A 14,337-nucleotide genomic window follows, 5' to 3' on the forward strand; every position below is an offset into this window, starting at 1 on the left:
AGTATATTATTATTGGTGCTGCTAATCATTATTATTAAATGTTTTTAAGTCTGTGTTAATTTGTTTCCATTTCATGTAAAAGTTATTTCACCATAATAGCATGCAAAGTACATTTGTTCCCAAGAAATCTTATAGTACATGGACATGTAAATGCACATAAATTATAATACCTTGAATACTAGCTGCAAAATTCAAAATGTGACCATGCAACCAGTTCACTGCACATCACAATGCACCAGTGTTGTTTGCAGGCACAGCAATGGGTAATGCACCAGTTATGCACCAGTATACACCACCCATCCAGTACCACGTGGAGTAATCCAGGTTCTGGCCAGGGAGGGGTGAGACCCACCAGCCTGTTGACAAGGATTGCGCATGTGCACTGTGCGGCCAAGCGGCAGTAATCTAGTTAGTGGAGTGGTCTCTTGGGGAGTGCGGCTCCGAGGATGGTTCAAAAGACACTAATCCAGTGCCCACTCCTTTTCCTCTCACCTCCCTGGTCTAATGAATCTATGAAAAGTAAAGGCCCTAGACTTATGTACGGGTCAGTGTGATCATGTGATTTTTATTGATGAGGGGATTACCCTGTGCCTCGTTAACCGACCGAAATTAGTGATGTTTTATGGTCACTTAGACAGGTCAGGAGCATCACTCAGTGAGATTTTCCCCTCCACTGTCATTCCCCACCCTCATCATAAAATTTAACCATAAGTCAAGGATTAGGGTTAGGGTTAGGGTGAGGGTGAGGGTTACTGTAAAACATGATGTATTCGCGGCACAAAATTTTCGCGAATTGGAGCCGACGGCCTTTTTCGTAGCAAGAAATTTTTGCGAATTGCCTCTTGCGTTCAATGCATATAGTGTAGATAAGAAATTTCGCTTGCATTTTAATTTCGCGAATCTTGGCGCTCGCGAAATTCGCGAAATTAAAATGCACGCGAACATTTCTCGTTTTACAGTAGTTGACTAATACTTTTGTTTATATGAGTAGAGAAATATGTTTTGCTATTTAAGTTTTCCGAACGATCTACTGTAAAACCATAAATTTTTGCATGCATTTTAATTTTGCAAAATCAAAATAAACGTGAAATAATTCTTTTCTACGCCAGATGCATTGAATATAAGTAGCAATTCGCAAAAATTTCATGCCATGTGAAAGGCTATTGGCTTCAATTTCTTTTCCGGCATAGATTGATGACGTCATTACCAATGTAGCTGGTAGAAGTTCAAATTAAGGTGATGTGAGTAATGATAATGATAAAATAATACCCGTAATGATTGTAGCAATAACGATCATGATCCTTAAACTACCAGTACTACTGGGGATAATGATTTTATTGATCATATTACAACTAATGTTACTATCATTATTGTTGATTTATCATTGTCATGTGTTACTTTCACCACTTAATCAGAACCAAGACATGCTTAATCAGACCATATGGTGTGCTCCCGTTTCAACAAACATAGTTCTAATGACATTTTGTTACTTTGGAGTGAACATTCAGATTTCCAAATTATTATGGATATATTTTCATATACTTTATGTGTTTGGCTATGATGAAAGAAGAAGACTACTGGTCCTGAAGACTTTGTTATGCTGGAAGTTGCCTGTATTTTGGTTGAAATACTTTTGTTGTCCCTCATGAATGCCTAAGGCTATTTCATCAACTTTCACATGTTTGAAACGTGTTTCAATACCCACTATCAAAACGCGTTGTTTGTAAACGCCTTTGAGATCTCGTTTCTCGAGTTGTTGCATTTATCAACTCTGTCGTGAATCGATTGGGAGGCCTTGTCAGTGCATAGCTTTACCGCTCAAATTGACCCAAAGAGTGATGTGCAGTTGGCAGTGGTTGGCGTGGGCAGGTCTGAGCTGTAAACGTGTTTCAAAACAACTTTTAGTTTTTCGACTTTACAGAAATGCGTTTCTGGCTCAAATGCAGTTGTGATAGCACTTTTTTTTCGGCATTTCAGAAATGCATTGTTTACCATATAATCAAAGGAGCTGTATGTCTATCGACTGCCCAAAACTCTGTGAAAGTTGTTTGGAAACCTTAATTCTGTGCCAGAAGTGAGTTGATAAATGCACCCTAAAAATGGTAACTATATCCAGAGAAATGGCTTTGATTTCCTCACCAAAATGGTTACTTCTTAACCAATGCCAAGTCCATTCTACCACTTGTGTGACCTAAACCTTTGCAGATTTGCAGTAAGACTATAGTTCGTGGACAACACACAAGATGGTTGCATTGTGCTGGCAGTAGTATTGAGTGCTGTCAGCTTCTACCTGCACATGCACTTCTATTGCCATTATGTATCTGAGAGTCATCAAGTACATTTTGCCGTTGATATCAGTTGGTATGATAACTCAGCATGGTTATGTGTAAAGCACTTATATGTTGTTTCTTATTGGGCGATTTACTTGAATGGGAGTCCCGAACAAACCAAGAAAAACTGTTTCCTGACTCTTCTCAGTTAACGGTGCCACTGTATTACTTTCATCATGACATTATGACGATATGATGATAACTTATCTCTCTGCTACTTTTATTATTCCCCATTCTTTATGCTTTCCACTGCCTTTCCCAAAGTGTGATATTATTGCCATTGTTGGTGCACATCTTTGCTATGTTTACAGGAGGGCCATATCGTAGCCTTTTTAAACAAATTTCCCCCTCAAAACAACAACAGCAACAACAACAATATGTTGAATTACAAGAATTAGAGCATCGAATACTTGTGTGAAGTAAAAGTTCCAAGTTTTGTGCAAAGCAAGTTTAATATACCCACATGATCAAGACCTTCAAAAAATGATGTGCACAGAAGATGCCATGTTCATCATTTACTAGTATACACATGACCATTGTTTTTGCAATATGTACAATTTTGCCACAATTATTACTAATCTATTGTGTTTATTTCCATCCCGACAGTCAGAGACAAAGCAGTTGCATTATGTCTTGGTAAATTCTTCTCCTTGTGAGCCCCAAAAGTTCTACTCAGTGTATCATTCAGCCTTATCTGTTGAGCTAATGTTAGGTCTGCCGTTATTCAGACCTTTGATAACGGACGTGAATGTGACACAAATTTAACTGTCATATGATGACTAGAGTTATTAATAGCCTGTCAAGCTCCCTATCCCATCCCCCTAACCCCCCTCCCTCTCCTCTTGCTGCAAGGGAGCTGGCTACTGCTGTGTTGATCCATACCCCTCCCCCAACCCCTCTCTTCAAAAACCTCATCCCGTTTTGCAGTTTAGTCATCCCCTTCAAATATCACCCTGCTCTCCCTGTGCCTTGCTAAACAAAAGGGCTGTGTGTAACTTTTTAGCACGCCTTTTGTGCCAGCTGATCTCCAGGATAAAATTACTTTCCTCCACGGCCAAAGATAGCCGAAACAAGCCGAACGCGAAAGCTGCAGCCCCGGCTCTTTAAATAGTTGGAATGCATCAGGCGCTCGCCTGCAACAATGAATGATATATTCTCCATGGCGGATCAATTATAACGGGATACGCTAATTAGTTCGCCAAAGGAACACTGCGACACTCTGGGATTTGGTCTTGGATTGTAGGGAAGCACCAGGCTCTAGACGGTTGGAAGTGAGCCGTTTATTCACTCGATGAAAAGTTGCGATACATCACCTCATGTTGACTCCCGCTCATTCTGTTCAGGCATTGTGAGAGATAGAAGTGTCTTTGGGAAGTCTTTTGATATCATACAATACCTGTGAATTTCAGATATGTTTTCCAGCCAAGATGATCATCCTCATTGACCATGGACCTGAGATCCGTCAGTTCGGCAGGGTGTTATCTGTTGTATATTTTGTAATCAGTCTCCGCCAGGGATGATGATGAGTGCATTGTGGGATATCAAGATATAACAGACGAGCAGTTGTGACATGTTTTCTTTCATTTTTGGTAGCGAATGAGCAGACCTCTGTAACTGACCATCCAGTCTTTGGAGACATTGAGAGTGATGATGATGCTAATGATGATGGTGTTGCCATGGTGATATCAGATGTGCATCTCTGACACCCATACAGTAACTGTTGTGGCAAACTCAGGTTGCCATTTTGCACAAATTCCATAATCCCATCCATTGGGATGCTGCTTTTCTTTCTGGTTGTCTCGAGAGGAAATGTTGGCTCAAAACTAGTGATGCTGCAACATCATCTAAAAGGCCAGGCAGCGGTCAATTTGCCATACAGTCTTGGGAGAAAGTCATATTAGAGCATCAAATCCTCAACAGGCTAATCTTTTTTTTTCTGCATGTCATTGACTCACGTGTTCATCCCCAGTGGAAAAAGTCAAAACAGAGAGCCACTATTTGGCTCTCAAGACCAGATCGTTTCCTCACAAATGCAAGATATCCTCCCATAGGCCCACAGACAAAAATCTTCTAAAAAAGGGGAAAAAACAGAAACAGTAGGAAATTTTGTCAAACAACTGAACACTCTCTCAGCTGCAGACTTATGACTAACAAGTTTCTTAATCCTACCCAAAGTACTGTGTTCCTACTAGCAGTGGGGAAAAAAAAATGTTAAAACCACACTTTTATTACTGCTTTGTTTTCTCTTTCCGAGCTGTTCATAAAGAGCTTTCCTTTTTTTTTAATGAGGAGTCCATCAACTACTTGCATTAAACATTTCTGGTGACTGAGGAATTTGTACTTTTTTTCCCTTTTTGGTGTGTGGGGAAAGTTTCATTAAGGATGACCATAGAGTGCGGTATGTGACACATGTTTAGAACATAGCCTCTGAGAGAGACGGGGTTTGCCTTGGGCTGAATGAAGGGTGCCATTTGAGGAAGGAAGTTTAAAGTGAGGGAGATCTGTCACCTGTTCTTATCACAGCGCCCTGCGATAATAAGCCAATATCTGTTTAGCGTTGCTGTCGTCGGGCACTCTTATGAGGATCCTTTCACTTGTGGACGCATGGACTGTCTTCGGCTACACTTGTGATCTTTCCACTCACACTTGGCACACACAGTGTGAAGTATAACTTCATTCCTTGTGTTCCTGTTGATGATTATATCTTTACCTTTGATTATGGGACACTTTTGAGGGCATGAGATCACCACTTTTTGACGGGCTGTAATATGGGACGGACGCCTTCTGCGTGCACGGTGTTGACAAAGTTTCTCGAGTGTGCTCGTAAGTCTCAAGGAGAGTTTTGATGCGTAGTGGAGATATCCTGGGTTGGAAATAATTTGGAAACAAGCAAACAAACAGACAAACAAATAGACAAAACATGTTTCGGCAGGTGAAGAGTGTGAGGGAAGCGGACTGGACCGGAAGACACAGGTCGGCGAATTATTCGCCTGTTGATATCGAAGTATATCGTAAGGTGAGTAGACTTCATTGGATTCTGTTGTGCAGCATTGCCTTGCATCATCATTCTTGTTGAAGAAAGGTTTTGCATAGAATAATTTTTGGGGGACCCAGTCAGCCAGGGAAACGACTAAGCCCCCTCAAAGGCAAAGTGAATCAATTTAAGAGATGTGTGATATCTTGGGTAAGCAATCAATTATCTTTTTTTAAACAAAAAAAAATTACAAACTCATCCTGTCATGAAAATATTTATTGAAAATATTACCATGGAAGCTAAGAGGCTAAATTGCAGAATAGCAATACAACTCTTCAAGTTAGAAACATGGACAATTTAATATAAAAAATAAATTCCAAATGAGTAAATTAGTGATAAAGAGACAAAAAAAAAAGAATATGTACCAAGAACAGAGATAGTCCAAATCATTCAAAGGAAAATTAATTGATCTTGCTATCATTCATATACCTTGATAACCACAAGTAAAAGTTAGATACAAAAAAAGAAGTCAAATCAATTCTTTAATATAAAATTTGGTTTAAAAAAAGGGCCTTCTCAGCACGGTGCAAAAATAAAACTGCATTATGTGTCAGACAGCTGACACAAAACTCATGTACAGTAAGGTCTTTGGACAAGTCATAATCATTGATATTGAAGATCATGGCATCTTTAATGGTAAAACATATGTAAAGTTTCCGACAGGCACAAAAATGACACGTGTTGACTCTTTCAGATACGTTCACAGAGTGGTTTTATTTCACTATATTCTGTGTGACACGTCAGTGGCACTTATCTTGTCATGGCTGGTAGCTGCAGAAACTGTTGATTTTTGCTACAAAATGGGGACATATGCATAAGAAATGTGTGAAATAACGATGTAATAACACAATTTCAGTCAGGTAACGACGGAAATGTGAAGCATTACCCCATAGGGTACGCTTGAAGTATAGCAATCTCAGAGTGTTCCCGATCGTGGTTGCTACACGATATTTAATTCATGTGTTATATCATTAAGAATATATCGGGCCATAGCAGCATCCATTGTGCAAAAGTGCATCATATTCACAGCTACTGTATGTTTTATCTTGAATAAAAGTCTGCTTCAGGTACATGTGGTATCAGCATGAGATTGAGTCATGGAATAATGGCCATTTATTATTATTATTATTATTATTATTATTATTATTATTATTATTATTATTATTATTATTATTATTATTTTATTTTTTGTTTTTTGTTTTTTGACTGACAGTCATGCATCTCCCCAGATAAAATCTTGAACAGCAGTTTGTTCCAATAATGTGGAAACAAGATATTTTGAGATGATGGGCCTCCCCCCCCCCCCCCCCCCCCCCCCCCCCCCTTTGGAACCAAGTTCACCAGAAGGTCAATTGTATCTCCAAGGTTTTTGCTGATAGTCATGTTTGCATGGGCCAGGGTTGTAGAAGCAGTGGTTGCTAGTGTGTTGTCAAGAGTTCTCTGTGAAATTATTATTTGCTACAATTCTGTGCTTTGACCGCAAGGCTGCTGGCATAGTAAGCAACCACAAGAATGGGCATCTGCTCTGAAACTTTAAAGGGATGGTATAGGTTGGTTAAGATGGAGCTTCAGGTTTCCAACTTTTCTGTGAGATAATGAGAAACCTTTGTATAAGATATAAAAGAGCATTGAATTCTAAGAGGAATTTAAAGTTTATTTGCTGAAAATTGGCTTTGAAATGGCTGAGATATCCAAAAACAAAGAGGTCCTGATAAAAGGACCACTTTGTTTTACTTTGTTTTTGGATATCTCATTAGCCATTTCAAAACAAATTTTCATCAAATAAACTTCAAATTCCTCTCAGAATTGTATGCTCTTTAATATTTCATGAGTGGTTTCTAATTATCTCTCAAAGAAATTAAAATCTCAATCCTGCATCTCAACCAAAACTGTATCATCCCTTTAAGCCCCATCTATATGATAATGTGACTAATGATAGATTAACTTATTCCCAGTGATGGTCAAGGTATGCAAATACTTTAGAAATTCTGTCACTGTCCACTGAAATTTTGAGAAGACATATCAACATGGACCAGTTTAATAGCCCATTGTGGCACAGACATTTTTGGAAACATGTGGAAACTTTTCTGTTGTTCTCAACTGAGAGTTGCTCTGCTATCTTTATCTTGTTTCGTCTTATGAGTGTGTGAAATAGTGTTTCATGCATAATGATAATTATGAATGTCTTCAATTCTTCAGCATGTCAGCTGATTTTTTCGGTGATGATGCATACCCATATTAACATTTGTAGGACTGACGAACATATGAACCCATTTTGAACACATATTTCCTGAACCTCAAGAGATTTACAGTCTCGTCAATGCACTGCTGCAGAGCTCATCTGTTTTAAACTACTTTTGGTCAACCTTTTTATGGAATTTGATGCTTCCAAGGATGATATTCTCTGCCAAAAATAAAATAAGATGTGGGATAATGTGAATGGGAAATGTAGAAAGGTGTTTTCTCCTTTGAAATTAAACAAGAAAAGCAAATCATAAATTGTCATGTGCACTTACACACCATGTACTTACTATAAAAACATGCAATGACACAGTGTTTTATAAAACAATGATGTCTAAAGAAGAAACAATATTCAGATACCCAGACCACACTGAAGATGCTCTGTGTAAAAAAAAAAAGTAGCTTGAATTTTGCAACAAAAATAGCATGATAAAGGAGAAAGAGTAACTGATAGTGAAGATTTTCTGGAATAATGCCAGTGAAAGAGCTCATCAAAATTATGTTTCATCTTCAAGAAATTATCTATTGTTCTCATGCAATCACTTAATAAGTGAGCTCTTTTGAAAGAAAGTGAAATAATTAGAGGGGGAGATGGACATTTTGCTTGAAAAGTTTAAGGGCTATCTTTTCAATAAATTTGAGAGGCCTTGACGGAAAGAAAATCTCCCTCAAAGGTCCCCTTGAAGTACGCTTACATACAGAAGCTCTGCGCTAATCATAGAAGACAATTGTGTATATACATCCTGGCAATATGCACGTTGTTCAAAGGGTAAATACAGCTTTCACCTTGAGCAAGGAAATCTGCTATTAGGGGGGAAAGATATCCCCATTTGATCACTAGTGATACCGCGCTTTATCCCCTCCGCTTCTCGTTGTTCTTAGCTGGGATTGAGCGTGTGTCAGTTGGGAACAGTCGTGTGATCTGAAACCCAGTCTGACGAGGGGGGCTTAGCCGTTATTTCCCTTTAACGTTACCTCCCTGGGATGCTAATTATTGATGACTGCTCTGATAATCGCACTGTGTATGGCCTACAGCTGGTGTTGTGTTTAGCTGCTAATGAAACATAATTCTCTGGACTACTTTGTTGAATATATCAGTCAGACATTGAACCGTATCTGGCTCTAATGTCTGCTACTGATTCCAACATACCCTAGTAAGAATATTCATGGACAGAGAATAAAAAGTTTGGAGACTTAGATCTTTCTTCTGTTGCTTTTTTCACGTGTCCTGCATTGCACTTCTACTTCTTAGACCAAATTACTGTTCATACTGTTACTACTGGTACTACTTCTGCTGCAACTACTACTACTACTACTACCACCACAACTTCTTCAACAACAAGATGAAGTATTTCTACTAGTACTACCATCACCACTGGATGCACTGCTGCTAGTTATATTCACTTTAGTTTACCTAACATAGATTATTATATTTGGATATGGTCGTAGAACAATTTAAGGTTGTTGTTTTTTTTTTTTGAGATAGCTGATATTTGTGCGGGTGAATAACTTTGGTGAATATGGCAATGAGTAAAATAGTGATGCCAGTGTTATTGATGAAGAGGATGGCTGTGACATTTATTTTGATGATGATGATGATGATGATGATGATGATGATTATGAGGTTGATGATAATGATAATGTCTTATTTTCAAATGGTATGAGAGTTCAGAATGTTAGCAAGCTTTAGATCTGCCATGCAAACACTAAGATGACGTTAATTTGACAGAAAATGGTGCTCTGCACATGCGCCAGACAGCTGTTTTTTCCTCTGTCTAACCCGGGAGGCCGTGTTTTGGTAGCATTCACACGACAGATCTAAAGTTTTTTATTTATTATTCTTGTCTTCTTTGGACATGCAGGGGAAAACAAAACAGTTGAGTGTCTAAAATATGTCAAAAATAAAGTTGAAAAAAATGTTTAAGTCTGTCTATAGCAATTCATGACCTCCTTCTCAGTATTGTTTAAACGATGAAGAACAGTACTGTTTCTTTCTTTGACTCGAGGATCAAGACTATCATTGAATGTCGTGATAAAACCTGAAATGACATTAGAAGTGAAAAGTGCAGTACACCATGAATATCTTGCTCATTTTGTGTATTTATGAGAAGTTGATATAAAGATGATAAGGAGCTGTTGTGGCTTCAGTGAATGAGACCACAGACACTCAGTCTTGGGGTTCCTGATTCAAGTCCCCCTGGCGGCAGTGGTTGTGCCCTTAACCCGTTGAGGACGGGCTGACTTTGTTACAACACACATTTCCCATAGACACATGCCCGAGTACTCTCAGGACTCGTCCTCAACGGGTTAAAGGCCCAGGCAAGACACTTAATCCGTATAGCTTAGTCCTTCAAAGCAGACTTTGAGCTGCCTATCCCATTGTTGCTTACTTACAAGCATTCATTGCTTTCATAGCTATCACACTGAAAGAGATCAATTCAGATCAGTCCACATTTTACCATCTTTGCATATATTAGTGTCCTCTGTGATGTGATTTGAAACTTGATTTCTAATTTTAAGATGGGTGTTGTATTCTTCTTTTCTTCAGGGAGCCAGAATATGGGTACGTGACCCAGAAGTGGTCTGGAGAGGAGGAGAGCTGACCCAAGACTTCAAAGATGGAGACAAGACTATAGAAGTGGAATTTGAGGAAGGAGACGTAAGCATATTTGTAGTATAAGTGGAACATAATGCAAAAATGTACATTTTTGGTACTTTCTGCATAGTGTGAAAGCAAAGTATGTATAAATCAAGTGAACATATTGTTTATCATATTTTGTTCACATGAATCTCTTCAATTCCAAGTACCATGTGGACGGGTCAGCATGATCAAAAACATGGAATTCATCTTCCTTGTCTAGGTGAGAATTATATATCACACAGAAATGTTTGATTTTGTTTTGCTTCTTAAAATACCTGATTAGCGAGTTTAGTGAGATATGAGTACATAAGGAGAGTGTATGTCATATATTAATAAACCATATGACAACATTTGTATGAAAAAGTGTAAGTTTTATCTTCATGGAAGTCTTTCAATCTGTTATCAAAGTATAATTAAGTTTGAAAAGGAAGTGCTGTTTGAAAGCAACTCTGAATCTAACTTTTTGGAACCTGTGCCCTACTTATTCTTCACTTTTATCTCTATCTCTTTTTGTGTTGCTCTCTCTCTCTCCTTCAAATTTTTACCTAATATGTACATTGTATGCTAATTTTGTGGTCAAGCAAGTGCATCTAATAATCATAAAGAGAAAATGATGATTATTACAATGATAACATAAAGAGTTTTTACTTTTGATAACCATGATAATGATAGGAATACCAATTAGAATCAAAATAGTGATTATGACCATGATAGTCATGATGACAGTGGCAATATATAGTATGTCCCCCAAAAAAATTACAGTTCGATTTCAGCACTGATAACTTTCAAAATGATTAAACAATCTGAATGCTATTTCCGGGTGTGAAACTATAACTTCTTACTTACATCTTGCAGAAAACCACATTCGATTTGGTTCAGTGGTCACAGAGAAATGTGGATTGTTGTAAAATATGTTGTGGGTTGTTCCTAGCGGGAATATCATTGCTTCCTAATCTGCAATTCACATGTTTAATTAATCCATCTCAATTCTTTTCTCCATTCATTTTGATCGAATGTTTCCAAAAAAAAATAATAATCTGCAGCAAAAGACAGTCAAGGTCAAGACCAAGGAGGACCTCCCTCCGCTGCGAAACCCGGAGATCCTGATCGGCGAGAATGACCTCACGTCTCTGAGTTACCTCCACGAGCCGGCCGTCCTGTACAACCTCAGTGAGAGGTTCACGAGGAACAGCGCCATCTACACGTACTGTGGTAGGTACTTCGCGAAGGAGAAGAGAGCAAGACGATTACACATTTTTCTATTCATCATTTTGGAAAGTTGGTGGTGCGTAGCTCTTGTTAAAAAAAGGGAAATGCTAAGCTTTTTTGTAAGCTGTTGTGGCTTGGCTGATCAGGCAACTAGCTATTACACACAGGGTCTCTGGTTGAAGTTCCCCATGGCTGCAGCGGTTGTTCCCCTTAAGCAAGGCCCCTTATCCTCATTCCCTAGACTTCAGGTCCTGCCCAGTTGCTATGGAAACCAGGATGGATGATCAAGTTTGTCTTCACAAGAAAAGAAATCTTAGCATGCATGGAGAATGGGGGGGGGGGCACTTTGGCCTAGGGGCCAAGACCTCTGACTTTCAAGCAGAGGTCCCATGTTTGAATCCCTTCAGGTGCCTATAGTATGTCCTTGGACGAGATCTTTTTACCCACATGTCCCTCTTGACCCAGGTGTATAAATGGATACTTGGCAATGCCAGGGTTATGATAAAAACAGGGCCCTCTAGTAGAGCAGTGGCAACACTGAAGAGGCTACCAAGGATAAAGAAGACTGTATCATTATATTATTATCATCGCCATTGTCAGCCATCTGGGCATGATACAAGAGATGAAGGAGGGGAGGGGGTATATGCTGCAAAAAAACAAGATATAATTTCTATGTCTTCCTAAAAGGAGGAAATTTAATTATGCATTTCAGCTTTTTCTGTGCTTTGAGTACCAAAAGGCACAGAAAACCCCATAGCATTGTACACACTGTCCAAACTCCCTTGTGCAGAAAGAGTTAAGAATCACGCTGTAGTGTAACCCACCTACAGATGTAGTGGTGTTTCAAACTGGAAAGATATCTTAAGCCATTGATTGCGTGAACTTCATGTGCCATGTAGTAACCCTGTAGGGATTACAGCATCACTGAGGTAAAGGGTTAAATTGCAATCAGGTGAAGGAATTGCCCTTACAAATGAGGATAAACATAAAGCTACAATAAGTGAAACCAAAGCAGTGGTTGAAAAGGGAAAATGAAAAATCTCTGCAATATCCAGAAATTCAATACAAATTCACTCACACGACTTATCTTTCATACCTTAAATTATATAGGATTAAAGTGTTCTCTTCATTTCCACAGACCATTGTTTGTTTGGGTTTTTAAATTAAGATTATAACCGAGACTTCCTTTTCAAATAATCTGACAGCTTTTGTTTAAAACTGGTTTTGCACTTTCCTGCTTGTGATCAGTTTATGCAGTGTTGTGTAAGCCAGTTTTCACATCGGTCAATAATTGCAGTGGAACTTGATTTGTATTTGGATATGATTATTTAATTTGTTTAAACAAAAAATCTTGAATACTAATCTACTGAGAATGTGCAAAGCTGGAGATACTCTCGACAATACAAAACTCATCCCCACAAAGTTATTCCTGCTTAGTGCCCTACCATCATTTGTGGTTTGATAGGATGTTTGGTGAGCTTATGTGGGTCAGACCTGCTGTCATTTGCATTAGCGTTGGTCATACTTACTATTTTTTCCTAGTTCACGTCATTTGTGGTAGGTCAAGGCACAGGTTATCTGGTACTCTTTAGCCCATAAAGGCTGAGCTGATTTTGCTTTAACATGCATTTCCCATAATCATCTGCCTAAGTATATTCGGGACTAGTCTTCATTGGGTTAATAAGTCACATATTAGACTCCAGCTTGCAGCTTTAGATATTTTTACACAATATTTCTGCTGTTCTGGATAGTGGAGCCTGTTCTGCATCAATTTTGCATCTACTGTTGCAAACTTAAATGTCTGACATTGTCCGTGATGGATGGAAAATCAGTAGTGAGGTTTGTTTGTCTTATTTCCATCTGAGAAGATGGCTGGATAGCCAATACTCAGGTGCATTAGCTTGTTTTCTGTGGGGTCCACTTCGATGATAGGCAGACCACTTATAAATTGTAATCTGTCTCACCAATGAATATCACAGTATGACAGGGATATATCAAAGCGTACCAGTATGAAAGAGGGTTTATAGAAACGGTAAATTGATTCAGAATGAAAAGTGTAGTTGACATTGTAGTTGTTAGGTGACCCATACAATATTCTGCACCGTAAGAGACATGTGGCACTTTATACTTCACAATGGTGAATTTGAATTCAACATTTGCATTTCCTGTGTGAAAGCCAAGAAGATTATTTCATATTATATTTCTTTATGATATACTAAATCTTTCATGCTTATGTGTTTTTCCTAATCATCCCCTAAACCTTAAAGTGCTTTTTAATATATTTTAAAGTGTTCATGATGTGAAAGGAAATATGCAACATATGCACAGATGATAAGTTATCACTAATTGCTCCAGCTGCAGCAATCCCATTTGTCACAAGCCCATATATATTTATATGACTTTTTATGTAAACAAAATCTAATAGTTTCTTGATAGCAGTGACATAAAAGCACTTAAACCATATGTTATTACCCAGATGGCATAATTTGACAAAAAAGGGAGATTCACACATAGTTATGCACTGTGAGTCTAGCAGTAAGCAACTTGTCAGCATACAGAAGTACAGTGAATACATGATGCACATGCCCAAACATGCATGTGCACATATGCGTTCAGTCTATGCATACACACTTATACTCCAGCATGAGACCACCATGGTGCTGATTCGTCTTTTAACCCCCCCCCCCCCCCCCCAATCTATTTTGGTCCTATTGACTCACGGCTCAGATTTTTTCGCTGGCTTTGAATTACCGCAAGAACTCCTTATGTACTCGCAGAGCGACGGCTTAATTATGTAACGTCTAGCATGGCCAGATGCAGTATATCCTTTCTCCCACTCAGGTTGTAGTGGACATGGCGGCATCATAGGAAATATCAATACC

General features: G+C 38.6%; 1 protein-coding gene across 1 annotated transcript in view; it reads left to right on the plus strand.

Moving 5' to 3' along the window:
- The window catches only part of LOC139735550 (unconventional myosin-Va-like), a gene marked incomplete at its 3' end in the record, with an annotated part of 131,114 nt that overhangs the window by 66,208 nt on the left and 50,569 nt on the right, over nucleotides 1-14,337 (plus strand). Inside the window, exons 2-3 of the mRNA XM_071646306.1 lie at nucleotides 10,154-10,264; nucleotides 11,290-11,458. Of these exons, the coding sequence (XP_071502407.1) occupies nucleotides 10,154-10,264; nucleotides 11,290-11,458 (280 nt within the window). The remainder of the gene's footprint in view (nucleotides 1-10,153; nucleotides 10,265-11,289; nucleotides 11,459-14,337) is intronic.

This window comes from Diadema antillarum, unplaced genomic scaffold (assembly GCF_040938485.1).
Source record: "Diadema antillarum isolate AM-2024a unplaced genomic scaffold, OU_Dant_1.0 seq00000585_RagTag, whole genome shotgun sequence".
Classification (NCBI taxonomy): domain Eukaryota; kingdom Metazoa; phylum Echinodermata; class Echinoidea; order Diadematoida; family Diadematidae; genus Diadema; species Diadema antillarum.